Source organism: Apteryx rowi, unplaced genomic scaffold (genome assembly GCF_003343035.1).
Source record: "Apteryx rowi isolate R43461 unplaced genomic scaffold, aptRow1 scaffold_50, whole genome shotgun sequence".
In the NCBI taxonomy this organism is placed as follows: Eukaryota; Metazoa; Chordata; class Aves; order Apterygiformes; family Apterygidae; genus Apteryx; species Apteryx rowi.
This window is the reverse complement of record NW_020450761.1, coordinates 2,864,899-2,878,692: the sequence shown is the minus strand read 5'-3', so window position 1 is coordinate 2,878,692 and position 13,794 is coordinate 2,864,899. Positions and strand designations below refer to the sequence as shown.

At 39.2% G+C, this 13,794-nt stretch overlaps 1 protein-coding gene across 1 annotated transcript in view; it reads left to right on the top strand.

Annotated features, from left to right (window-relative positions):
• The window catches only part of CARMIL1 (capping protein regulator and myosin 1 linker 1), a 200,560-nt gene that overhangs the window by 92,895 nt on the left and 93,871 nt on the right, over positions 1–13,794 (top strand). Inside the window, exons 7-11 of the mRNA XM_026079768.1 lie at positions 62–132; positions 258–331; positions 5,666–5,741; positions 8,282–8,370; positions 13,095–13,189. Coding sequence (XP_025935553.1) covers positions 62–132; positions 258–331; positions 5,666–5,741; positions 8,282–8,370; positions 13,095–13,189 — 405 coding nt within the window. The remainder of the gene's footprint in view (positions 1–61; positions 133–257; positions 332–5,665; positions 5,742–8,281; positions 8,371–13,094; positions 13,190–13,794) is intronic.

Genomic DNA, 13,794 nt, shown 5'->3' with positions numbered 1-13,794 from the left:
CTTTAGATATTTACTTGTTTGTTTTACTGTTATGTTAAATACTCCCTTGTGTTGTTTCTAGGAGGCTTTTCACAGATGTATGCATGTGTTTGTGATTGGCTTGGATTTCCCTATAGAGAAGAAGTACAGTGGGTAAGTACATGTCTTGTGCTGGGGCTCATTTCCTCTAGCTGTACAAAGGATGAAAGAGAAGGTAAATCACAATGCTTGGAAAAAACAGTTCTGTAAAGATCTATTTTGTTACATACTTTTAACAGGATGTCGATACAATTTATCTGACACAAGATACCAGAGAGTTGAATTTGCAAGACTTCAGCCATCTTGACCACAGGTAAACAACATGCGGGAAGCATGCTGATACTTGGAAAACTTGTCATGTTTTGTAATCCCTTTTTCCAGTAGGATTTGCTTGTCCTAGCTAAGGTGTTACTTGACTGTCTTGACCTCCGAAATGACCACCTGTATCACTTTGGGTTTCTAGCACAGAGCTGCTGTGTTTGCATAAAAACCCCATAGAAACCATGTTTCATTGGAGGGGCCTGAGAAGATGAATATATTTTGCTATTGGAGCACTCCAAAACAGTTAGCAGATAGATACTTTTCCTGTGGTGGCAGATATAAGAACTCAGTTTCAATGGAGAAAACATGCAATTACATCTAGTAGTTAAAGCAAAAAAGGATGTTATGCTACCTTTACTTCTGCAGAATCTTTTTCTCCTGGTGTATTCGGTAAAAGAAATTACTTTTTTCAGCAAGTCAGTAGAAGACTTAAGTTGTTCAGCTGAATCCCAGGAAGCAGTTTCTCCCCTTACAATAGATGCCAACAAAAATGTGTACCTTCAGAAAAAAACTAATTGAGAGTAATTTTACTATGACATGCTGAAACTTAGCTAAGGGTTGTATTGAGTTTACCAAATTCAGCTGGCTGAGAAAACTGGATTCTAAGAAAGTTTAATCTGAAGACATTTAAGTAAGATGTAATGGGAAGGAGTCTTAATTAAAATCTGTCATTATATGAGAAAAATGGCAAATCTAAGAAGCTTTAAATAAGGCATAGAAAGCAGCCGTTTCTGTGGGAAGGTGCAATTAAAGAATTAAAAGTTTGTCAGGGATTTGATGTTAAAAATGTTATAACAGAAAGGCTCAACTTGAAGGCAGGTAAATGAGAGTATTTCAGCACAGCAGTCTTTGCAGCTTTAAGCTAGCTATGTGTAAACTGGCACAAAAAATTCCACTCAAATATTTATTCAGCTTCTGTGGTGGGTTTACACAGTCCATGCTGAATTCCATGCTGCTGAAATGAAGTTACTAAGCTGTACATACCTGTGTTAACTAGTTCAGAGGTAACTGGAACAAGTCTACAGGGCTGCAACTGCTGCGTGACAGATGTAGCCGAAGACTGACTGGTCAGTTAAGACTTGCTGAGAAAAGATTGGGAAATGAGTACTATTCAGCACAGGCAAATGTGGGTAAAGAATCTACAAACACTTAAACATGTTGCAGGGTGGAAGTGCTGAGAAGAACATGAGGCCTTTTTTGTGGAGGTGACTTGATACCCAGCTTCAATAGAAATTAAGTGTTTGAACAATTTATAAGGAGTTAAAAACATCACCTATTAGTAAAGGGCAGATAAAAGAAATGTTTTAAATATTCATTATGTATCAGGTGGTTCAAATGAGCTGTGTTTAGGCAAATGGAATAATAATTTGTTGTTTCACAGAAGATTTTCATTAAAGCGTGTATCACAAAATTGACATCACTGAGAAAGTATATTTGTGTTGCTAATAACAGTCTACTAAATGTCTGATGATTGTGTAAGTCCAAAAATTGAAAACAATTTTAGAGATATTTACATGCCTTGGAATCCATCTTGTGATGACAGTTTGTGAGTGTGGGGGGCTGAACAGAGAAAAAGGTTTTGAATTGAAATTTTCAAGAGAGCTATAACATTTTTTAGGAAGCCCAAACCTTAAGTTATTCATTAAAAATACAAATTAGGATCTGAGTTCAAGATCAGTTCAAGAATGTATGAGAGTATTTTGTGAGATATTTAGCACAGTGAGAAAGCTGTAAATTAACAATAATAACAGTATGCCAAAACGTTCTGGTTTTGAAGAGACTGTTGTGTGTCTTGTCCACTTTATTTTGGGGATTACTGAAGCAGTTCTATACTTCATGTTGTGGAGCAGCTCAGAAGTGAAGTAAGATGGGTGAGGCTACATCAATCCTCTAGATACAGAGACTGTGTATTGCAAAAATAACAATTTGTATTTTTTCTAGTGAAGCATTTCTGCTAGAGGTCAACGTAAGATGACATGAATTATAGATGAAGCTTTAAGTTCCCAGAGTGTCTTGACACTTAAAGTGCATAGCATGGCTTGCCCCATGGGGACATGACTTCTGAGGTTTTATTTGAAGTTATGTTGTGCTGTGAACCATATAATTGTTTAACAACAACAAAAAAAGGCCCAAAGTGAACAGGGCTTATTTAACTCAATAACACAATATTCATCCACGTAGCATACGTTTCAGCCTATTTGGACATTCAAAAAATAATCATGTCAGAACAGTGTGATTAGTTAGTCCCCATACCCCCCCCAAATATATTGCACTGTTTAGATTTCTTGCCATGGACAAAAAATACACTGGGAGACAGTATCACTGAAAAAACATGAAGGCACTGGAAAAGCTTGAATGTTGTTGAAGCTTGGAGAGATTTTCTGCATTCCAGAAGTACAGAATCTGTTTTCGTTTTAAGATGGCACAGTGTTCTTTTTCTGTAAATCTTTCTTTATTCTGCATGGTAGCTTAGCAAACAAACCAATAAATAAATGTAAGCAACTCAGTGTAACTTGGTGAAGGAAGTTATGAGAAGGCCCTGCTTTTAGAAATGGTCATTAGCATTCTTTCTTACTGTATTGCAAAAGAATTCAGGTCGTTGTTGGTACCACATCTATAATTTAATAGAAAAAAAGTGATTAAAGCAGTAGAACATTTTGAGTTTCCCATTTTGGAATGGGAAACTCAAGAATAAATACAATGAGGGTAGGCAAGCTCGAAGCAAGAGAGAGTAGAGGTAAATTCCAAAAGGACCCCACACTGGTCAGAAGTACCTTCAAAAATTAAAACAAACAAAAAACGACTGAAAAAAACTATCAAGGTTCTTTTTAAAATCAGCTGGTGATTAAAATGAGGTAGGATCTGATAAAGTAATGTTTCTAGACAGCAAGACTACTACAGCAAAGGCAGATATCCCACTGTCTTCAGGCATGTGGGGAGGAAGGGTGTGTGTGCATTATGTTTTCTTTTAACTACTGGTGTTACCGAAGTATGCCAGTATCTGTGCTTATCTAAAGTTTGCACAAACAGGCCTTGAATGAGGCAGAAGACTAAACTATTTAAAGATGAGAATTGGCAAGTAAGCAGGGCTGGTTTATTGAAAATATTCCCTCCCCACTGTAGCCCCCTTTCTTAAATGTCTTGGCGGTGCAGCAGTTTTTCTCACTAACTCTCTGAATGCCCTCCTGTCCTTCAGCTCCGTTCATGCGAGGCTTGGGGAGGAGAGGAGGGAAGGGAGTCAAGAGCAAGGTCTGCCTGCAGGTACTCTCCTGCTCAGAAGGTCCTGAGCTGTTGCCAGCAGTCGTGCCARCTCCTTGCTAGGGTAAATATGCCCAGTGATCACAGACAGTTACCCTTCCATTCCTTTGGAGCAACTGAGCTGGCGCTGACTGAAAAATAACCGCTCAGGGCTCTCTCTGCCCCTTCTGGGGGTGGCAATGCACTGTCTGCAAAGCACTGCTCCACTGGCGACGGTGATTGCGGTATCGTCAGCCTGTCCAGTGTTTGTGCTGCTGCATTCAGTGCAAGCTGTAACTGTATGACCAACTGTGCTCTGGAGACACCTGTAAGGAAGAAATTATAGCATTTACCCTTTTTAAACAATGCAATATGTGAATTACCGTGGGGTGGATAAACCCAAATTGCAGCTGAAAAATGACTCTTAGGCTTATTCCATTTCCAAGGCAGAGGCACTGCTCTGAGCCGAAGCTGCTAATTTTTTACCTCCCTACTGATCACTGCAGGCGAATGCAAAGAGGGAACAAACCCATGAGTGTTACTCATAGCGGAGTTCCTGCCTGCCCAGCCGAAGGGGAAAATACCTCTGTTTTTTTGGTATTTTCCCCGTAACTTTTCACTACTAGTCCATTACCTTTTTCCAGTTGAGAAAAAGTGAGGGTGGGGGGAAAGCTGGTGGGTGGAAATAAGTCTGTACCTGCCATGAAGCTGGTAAGAGTCTACTGCCTTTATGAGAATGAATTCAGCACAAGACTGTGCACCTTGAACAACATGGGAGACGGGCTTGATCCTCGAGGGGCACCACACACCAGTTTCTCTGCGAGAGCGTGAAAACGCTCTGTTTGCATAAGCTTTCCAGTTGGTACGCTACAACCTTTTGCTGCAAAATGCCGCACCTTCTTACTGTTCCCTTAGTGATGGGCTCACATTTCCAAATGTAGCAACTGCAATTCTCAATATAGCCTGCTGAATGCTTGCCCATATGATACTGCCTTATCTCTTGGTTTTCCTACATGTTTAACCATCACCCTGAAGTGTTTAAGTTTTAGTGGAGGAGAAGTCAAGGACGGGAAGAAGAAAAAGAGGATGTGAGAAAGAGACACTGTTTAGTGCTGCCAGGTGCCTACCTGCATATACCCCAAATAGAAAGTTAGGGGCTGGACACTAGCTTATAGAAACCAGTATTTTTAAGTTTCTTCCTGCCAAAAATGAGGCCAAGATAGCACTATTGCTGGTCAGATAATTCAGTGTATATTGCAGTTCCTTCTTTATTTCATTATAAAGACAAGGAGTCTCTGAGTAACTGCTGAGTGTGTGTGTGTGTGTGTGTATGTGTGTGCATATATGTATTTAACATGTTCTGGAAAAATGATCCAAGAGTTGTGCTACTGAATAGTGTGCTAGTGTTTAATGAACGATTCTGCTGGAGGTTAGTGTACAGACATGACATTTATGAACATCTGTTATTGGAGGAACTTAGGGAGAGCAGATCAAATTAAGAAGCTTAGAATAAAGAAACGGAATAATTTAGAATTTCATTTGTGAAATCCCTTTTACAGTTAAGAGGGGGTTTATGCTGAATGTCGCATTATCCTTTTGCAGGTTTCCTGGTTCCTGAGGGAATATAACTATAGAGATGAGACAAGGAGATGTTCTCTAGAAGCATTCAGTCATGGAATTATATTAAATCATCAGAGTGCCAAAAAGCTTTTTAGCGTCATGCTCAATTATAATTAGAGGTGATTAAGAAGCTTAAATATGTCACAGGCTGAAGAAAAAGTAATGCTGAGAATAGGAATGGCAGCCTAGACAAATTCCTGGTTTAAAAATTCATGCTAGAATGGATGTCAGTTGGCCAGTCAAAAATCTGTATTAAAATACAGGCAAGATACACAGCTGCTCATGGTGCTCTTTTTCTTTTTTTTAGAATGCAGAGTTTTCTGTAATGGTGATGATAGTTCATTAGCATTGCAAAAGTGGAGTGAATTAGATATGGAAGAAGGTTTAAGAGTTGTTTTTTTTTTTTTTTTCCAGTAACCAAAACTGACAGTTATATGAAAAGTGTGTAAAAGTATTCTTCTTTTTCTAGAGACTTAATACCTATAGTTGCTGCTCTGGAGTACAATCAGTGGTTTACAAAGCTGTCCTCCAAGGATCTGAAATTAGTAAGTAATAAATTGAAATGATATGCCTGCTCTTTCCAGGCTTTGCTGTGTTTTAGGGTATGCATTCATGTTTTTCAAGAAGGTGAACTTCTTTAGGGAAGTAAAACTGGACAGTCTATTGAAAATTATTTTTCCATTAATCATATGAGGTTGAATGGTTGGACAGTTAATTCATGCCATAAGAACACTGCTGAGAGTCAGTTTGAGGTCTTGCCAAAATTTCATGTGAATAAAGTTTGAAAAGCTTATTTAGAGATAAAGGTGCCACATAAAGCTACTTCATTAAGTGTTGCTGGTTCTCTCAAACAGCGTTAGGTGACTAAATAGGAAACTACYTTCAAAGCAGCCTGAAATCTCTATTGCTTTTTGGAGTTGTGAGAAAATATCAGGATTCTGTTTTTTCTCACAATATGGAACAGACTTTTCTCTTAACTTTCATTTCATCTTGATGAATTTTTCTCTCAGTTGTCTGAAACTAATCCCTTAAAGTATGTAGTGATGTGTGACAGTGATATTCTTCCACAACAGTGTTCTTTTTGAAAAGCAAAAGGGGACAGATCTAAGCAAGATAGACTACTTAATAAAGTGTTAAGAAAATCAGTAATAAGGTGGCTTTTTTAATATATCAAAATATATTATTTCTACTAAGCTTGAAAGTTAATAGACACGGGCGGAATTAGTGGTTTGGGAAGCTGTTTTCACACTTGCATCCAGAAGCTTTCTCCTTAAAAATGAAGGATAAGAGTCGCTTGATATAAAAATGTGCTCATTGCATTCCTAAGCTATCATTTCCCACGAAAATCAGTAGATACTAGCTTATGTGACTSTTGACAGAAGAGGAGGCAGAATACTTTTTTCTTTCATGCTGGGAGACCGTGCTTAAAATTGTACATGGAGTGAAACTGAGGGTATTTTTAATCTTTTTGTAGTTCTTTGCTAAAATCACCATTGTGAAAAGGTACAATAAAATTATCAGCTTCTGCTTCAAATTCAAAATTTAAGAAAGATAGTATACTTAGCTAGATGACTAGTCAGTGTAGTTTGCCTAGAACAAGAACTGGCTGTATTATCCATTTGAGATATTTTTTCATGGAAATTTGGGGAATTTTTAGTAACTTTTATGTGGAAGAGTTTTATTCAAACAAGTAAACTTTGCCAATCTTGGAAACGCACCAGTTTGTTAAAACAAATCTTCACCTTCCATGCATTCCATTTTCAGTCAAGAGTATCGTGAAAATATAAATTATTGGACAGTAAATCCATGCCATAGGAAGAGTACTGAGGGTCAATATGAGGTCACACATATCCATAAGTCATAGAGTGCATTGTGCTTTATGGGGCCCCCTCTGACGTTGTCTCTGATAGACAGCATCTGTAGTGTTTTCATAATGCATGAAACTTTCCATTTACAAACACACTGCTGTAGAAGCATTGTAAGAATGCTCTGAAGGTAAAGAGAGAATTGGAGAGGTAGGTGAGTTGACGCAATTTAGACAAAATTGTGATCCCTACTGTGTAAACGAATAATAAGAATTTTGTGTGTGTGTTAGAGGGTCTTTTTTTCTCCTTCTTTTTAGGAGATTCAATTAGTTTAATTCCACCCCCCCAAAAAAAAACCTAAAAAGTGTCAGCCTGTCATTAGAAACAGAGATGTCCCGAGTATGAATGTCACTTTGTCATTTTTAAACATGRATAATTTCGACTAATTTCAGCACTTAATGATCATGACTGGAGTTCAGCTTTAGATTCTGCATGAATGTTAGTTAGTGTGTGCTGGGAATATAGACAAATTCAGAAGCAAAATAAAATATTATAGTAAAAGGTAATGAGATTTTGAGTTCACTGTATAGCTTTTGAATCATTGAGGCTTTGTCTCTCTTCTTGACGGAACACAACAAACAAACAATTTTGTTACCATGTTTTGTTCATGGTACTTGCAAATGTCCGTGCAACTTACAGAATCTGACAACAGCGCAGATCGTAAGATGTGTTATAGTTCTATGTAGGTTAGGAGAATTCATACTAAAGTACATAAAACTGACTCTCTAGTCCTTAAGCAATCTTTGGAGGACCCATAGCTAAACTGTTGTTGCTCCTGGGGATATATATATWTTTTTTTCTGCATTATGGCATCCATGTTTGTGTTTAGCTGTCATTCCTGTTTAGGCTTTATTCCCCATTGCATTACTTGCCACTTTCTTCTAATGGTATAGCATGGATATGAACAAGATTTCTTTAAAAATTAAATGAGTGATTTTTCTGAATGATGAGGTTTGTTTTTTTTCTTTTTTACTATCATTATAGAAATTCTGCCCCTTATGATTAGATGGCCTGTTTCTTAAATGACTCACTTTTAGTCTGCCTCTTGCTTCTCTCTGAATCTTTTCTAGATGTCCTCTGTTGCCATCTGACTCCCTCAGGGATGTTCCTGGTATCCTTATTTATTATTTATGTGTGACTAGAAACTGGTCATGGCCTGGATCCTGTTATGATGTTCTGTGTTTGTGTTCTTTAATATTGTTCTGTCTTTTCTGTGGCAGTCCACTGATGTCTGTGAGCAGATTCTGCGAGTGGTGAGTAGGTCCAATCGATTGGAAGAGCTGGTATTAGAGAATGCCGGGCTTAGAACGTAAGTAATTTCTTCAAAATGTTGCATTAGTAACTGCTTACTTCCACTGGAAAGGATGTATGATATATGTTAACTAGAATAAGCATTAAAAAAGCTCATGCCCAATGTGTACCTTGTTTTGAGGAGCTTGTGGTCAGGTTTCTCAGAGGTTCCTTATGCACAAGAAGTCCCTTTAAACTGATGTTTTTTAAAATCCTGCCTGAAGAGTTGGGTTAAGTGAAGCAGAAATGGGTTGGATAGAAGTATAAACCCTGAATCAGCCTGCACTGTTCCTCTCCAAATATGCTTACCAGTGCTGGTATGAAAACCTTTCATTGCTTAGAAAACAGTGTTAAACCTTTTTGTTAAACAGCATGTTATTCCACCTTGGATAACAGATTACAGTTTCATTTTCTAGATAGCTGTTTTTATTTTATTGGGGATTGCAGCCTGCTCAAATAAAATAGTACTTCAACATTAGTTACTTTAAGAAGCAAGAAAATAGATTAATAAGTTTAACCCCTTGCCCTAGCCTTAAAAGAATGGTATGTAGAGGAAAGCCTTGCAGTTTAGTTCTTGCGTAAGTTTTAAATACAGTAAATGATTGTTACTAGGTATTTGCTTTTTTTCCTCATAGGAAATAGAGGCAAAGTTCAAGTTATAAACTAGCCCATTTGGAAGTATTTGTAGCTTGTTTTAGTATTACAGCAGCAACCAAGACCATGTAGACAAGATGCAAAGTCTAGTGCCAGTGAATTTTCATATTTAATAAGCAAAGAAGCAGAAAGGTGGGAGGAGATCACTATACTGGGGGGGGGGGAGTACAGAAGGGAAACAAGCATAGGAAAATTAAGTGGTGTGCTTTCTTTTGTCTCCTCTCCAGTTGTTTGGTTCTTCCCCCACCCACCCCGCGCCCCACCATGGGTTTTGCACTAGAATGCCTTTAAAAGCAAACTGCCAAAATTACCCAGGAAATTTGTGATGGAGTTTGGGATTACCCCTAAACCTCCTGATCACCATGCATTGCTCTTAACAGATGTCATTCAAACACAAGTGCCTGATTTTATCTCATTTTTCTTGCACTGTGTGCTATGAAACACAGTGATAATCATGAATATTAAAAGATATACCTTTGCACATTGCCTTCATTAGCTTGTCTCAGTTGGAATTCGTTTCAGTTTTAATAGGACTTGACAGATATAACAACTGGAGATTTTGGTTTTCATGCCACCATTTACATACATAGTATTTGTTGTGTTGCCTTAGTGTGTCTCTTCTCCCATCAGGATTGTCTGTTCTTGTCAAGGATGCATTTGTTAATTTTACAAGTTACCATATCTGCTTGCTAGGAAGAAATCCTATTGTTACTGGATGTCTTGCCTTCACATAGCTTATAGACCAGTCATTTTTAATGAGCTGTGACAGACTGCTAGACCAGAGTTGGGAAAGAACTAGTAAGAGCAATGCTTTCAGAAACACCCAAGCTGTTGCAAGATCCTGTTTCCTCCTGCAGCAGAGTCAGTTTAAGATGCTTCCACCCTTTTCTGCTTCCAGCCACTCATTGCTGTGATTTGGTTTGGGACATGGCCCCATAAGCAATTGTCATCCTCCCAGCTGAGGGGAAAGAAAATAGTAGTAGTGGTAGGAGTCAGGACCCAGGTCCAGGGAAGTGTGGACTTGCTATTGGAGAAAACAGGCTGTCAAATGGAACTCCCTGTCTGATGGGATTTGTGCCAGTTTAGATGTTCTTGAAGGTTTATCCCCATTGCTATTTCTTTAACAGGCATAAAGGGTGCAGTCTAGATTATTTTGGATGGCTTTAATGCATAAAGTGGATACTGATGTTTTGATTATTACTGGCATGGTAATTGAGGTCAGTGATATCCAAATTTCAGAGAAAGGGGAATAGTCCAGGAGAACCTGAACAAATGAGCTGAAAAAGAGTTACATCGCTTGATTGTTTTAGAGGAAGGAAGTGGGAGTGTGTGATCACCAGAATATTTGTCTTCAAGAAAATTCTAAGATGAATGCTGCAGTCTGTAAAGGCTCGTTTGCAGGAGCTGGCGAAAACGGCCTGTTTCTTGCACTGACATGTTCTCTGCAGTCTGACAGAATGTCCCTACTGCTGTCTGCACTGGCCACTGCAGCCCTGCAGGGCAGCTGGCAGGGAACAGCCACTACAACAGAGAAGCAACAGAAGCGCCCAGTAATGATATGGGGAAGACCTTTGACAGTGGAGTCTCATCTCATTGTACTTTGCTGGATGAGCTCTGAATATCCCTAGACTTGAGAGAACTACACATTAGTTCCTTCCATGCATGTCCTCCTTTTTCTGTTGCAAAGATGTCATTTAGACAGATCTTGAGGAATTGTTTTGTTTGTCTGAGATTTTCAGATCTGTGCTATTCTTACCGTTGGTGAAATATCCTTATTCTGCTGTATATTTAGTTATACTGAACCTTTCTTAGGCTTTACCTCCAACCCTGAATGTCCTCAGTACACGCAAGTGCGGATATGCAGTACGTGCAGAATGGGATTGCTGCTTTTTAGAAAGTCAGGCTTACGCTTGTGTGCTCTGTGGCTAAAGTGTGCTGCCAACCAAACTATAAATTTTAGGACTGAAAAAATGGGCAGGCAAAGAGGAGGAGGAGGGAAGTCACCCAGGGAGCAGAGCTCAGGTGCCTCAGTCTCAGGCAGAAGCTGCTCAGGGAGTGGGGAAGTTGTGTCAGTTTTTCCAAAGTGAGCCTTGGAGCCCTGTGCCCCTACGCAGGTAATCCAATTCTTACTGGTGGCAGTGGATTTACTGTGCCTCTGCTAAATAGTTTACGCACACTCTAGTTGTCCAGAAGTTCTGGTAACACGGCTTAAGTTGGTGGCAAAAGCTGGGGCAGAGTTTGCAAACAAGCCTGGAGATGTAGGCCAAATAATGTAATGACAATCTCTTAGGGATAAAGGAAAAGGGAGAGACTCCCTGTGAAGAAGGGTTTTTTAAAACTCAAAACCTCATATTCTTTGATGGGACCTAAGGGGCTTGATTTATTTGCTTAAGCATAGGTATCTAGTGCCATTTGAAATGCTGGAGGGTATCCACAGATGACCTACAAGAGATGTGTACTCTTCTGCAGCAGCAGCTGGCAGCAAAGCAGAACATCCTGAGGCCTGTCAGATTGTACTGATTCAAGACCAGAATTTCTTTTTGTTGAGTGTTTGTATTCACACGCTACTTGTATTTTAGGAAGAGAATACACTTGTCCTAAAGGCAGCCCATCATCATGCATGTGCAGCACTGGAGCATATTCCATCCCCAGTAGACTCTCTGAGGAAATGGGATTCCAAAGGAAAACTAAACTTTCCAGGAACATCTCTGTACCCAAGTACACCTTGCAAGCTAACAGATGGCCAAAAGCTGTTGTAGCTATTGCTGTCCAGATTCCACTCTTTCCAGAGTCTGGGAAAAGGATGCTACTTCCACTGCAGTTCTCAGCACACACACTGATCACTTGTATGGTGGGCAGGATCTGCCCCAAAGAAAATGGGCCAGTGTTAATCACGACTCTTTTAGCAGTGTAGCCATTAGTTCTCTAACACTGGGCTACAGGACATTTCTACTGCAAGGCAAAGAGAGAAGGAAGCTGTGTGAAGGAAGCTCACGGGATATTTTTGTTATTTACCTTAGTAAATAGCTTAAGTACAGTAAGAACATCAAAGTTATATATTCAGTTTAACAAAAGTACACGGTAGGATTAGTTCCTTAATAGGTAAAATCTTCCCAGTATATCCAAGGACAGGTTTGAGGAGTTGTTTTAGAGCCAGTGATAGCCAACAGCCTTGTGACTCAAGACATGAAATATGTCTCCACCACAGCCTGGCAGTGTGGTCATGTAGGAAGACCAAACCTGGCTTTGAACTCAGTACCATGAGTGGTGGTAGTCTGGCTGCAGCAAAACACTTCTTAGACAGGGCCARGTCCCCTTGCCTTTCAAGAGGGTTTGGGACAGAGTGGGTAGCTGCCACGGCTATCACAGCTACCTGCAATAGTTATTAAAAGTCAGTGCAAAACTGTCTGTGCTACCTGGCCTGGCTGTTGTGGGCATTATACAACTGATATACCATAGTCTCTCTCCTGGGGCATGATCAGCTAATTGCATATCTGTAATGCTCCTCATTGTAAAAAGAAGCAAACAACGAGAAGTTCATCAGTGTGCTGCTGGTCCGTGAGAGAGCTATTCCTGCTGTTTTACAAGGTCAGAAATGCTTCTGTTTGATTTTGACCTTCTGGGTATGCTGCAATGCTCATCCATTTGAGTGATCGTTGGTTGAAGGCTGCTGCAAGTGAGGGGTTTGGCTTGTGAGTGAAGGAATAGTGGTACACGAGTTGCTATATGTAGATCCCACCCCTTGTGGCATGGCAGGAGGTGAAAGACATGCTCACATTTTAAGTTATTCTGCGTTACTCCTGTTTTATTGTATCTTTAGATCTTTATAAAAAGTACTTTAAGCTTTGATTGAGTGCTCTTCAGTCTCTTAGATGACAGAAAAAATAAATAAAAAAATAACCTGCTGTTGCAAGATACCAGATCAGCAGGATAAGCGTTGTTTAAAACTGTGAAGAATCATTTCTGCTTTGCAGTGGGATAAATTGGCCACTTTTGTCTAGTAATCCCTTGACACTTTTAAGCCTCTGAATGTGCTGTTGATTCAGGAGATAACAGAACTCTTTCCCCCTCTCTATTCTTTTCTTGCAGAGATTTTGCACAGAAACTAGCCAGTGCCCTAGCCCATAATCCCAGTTCAGGACTCCATACGATTAACCTTGCTAGCAATCCACTTGAAGACAGAGGTACGGTAACATTTGCATTTTTCTTTTTCTACAAATATAATAGGGGGATTACTGCTGCTCCATTCAGCTTTGTCTGAATAATAAACTATTGTTCTGGGTGTAATACCATTGTAAATATCTGTTGTTTACAAATGACTAAGAATTGCTATTCATTTTGATTTATGCATATCCATTAGCTTGTCAAGAAGTATTCAAATGTCTTAAAGCAACCATGGTTTTCATTAGATTTCATTACATTTTCATAAGGGTTTCTTTTAAAGGGAGATAGAACTCCATGAATGTTTCAGGCTAGAAAGGAAATAAAATAGTTGTTTTGGGTTTTTTTTTAACACAATATAATCAATTTGAGGATGAAGTGTGAGACAACTTTGTTGCTTGGATTGTATTTTCCTGATGTTTTTGCCTTTTTATTTCAACCATAGTTCTATACATATTTCCAAGTGCATTGCAGCTGTTCCTTTTTTCAGCTTTGTGCTAGTCCTTAGTATTGCCAGTGCTTTGCCCCTATAGGTATTGCAATGTTCTGTAATACTGGAGTATCTGGCATTCTTTTATAGAAAAGTACTGTTGACTCCACAAGATAGGAAAACAAGCTGAACAGCTCT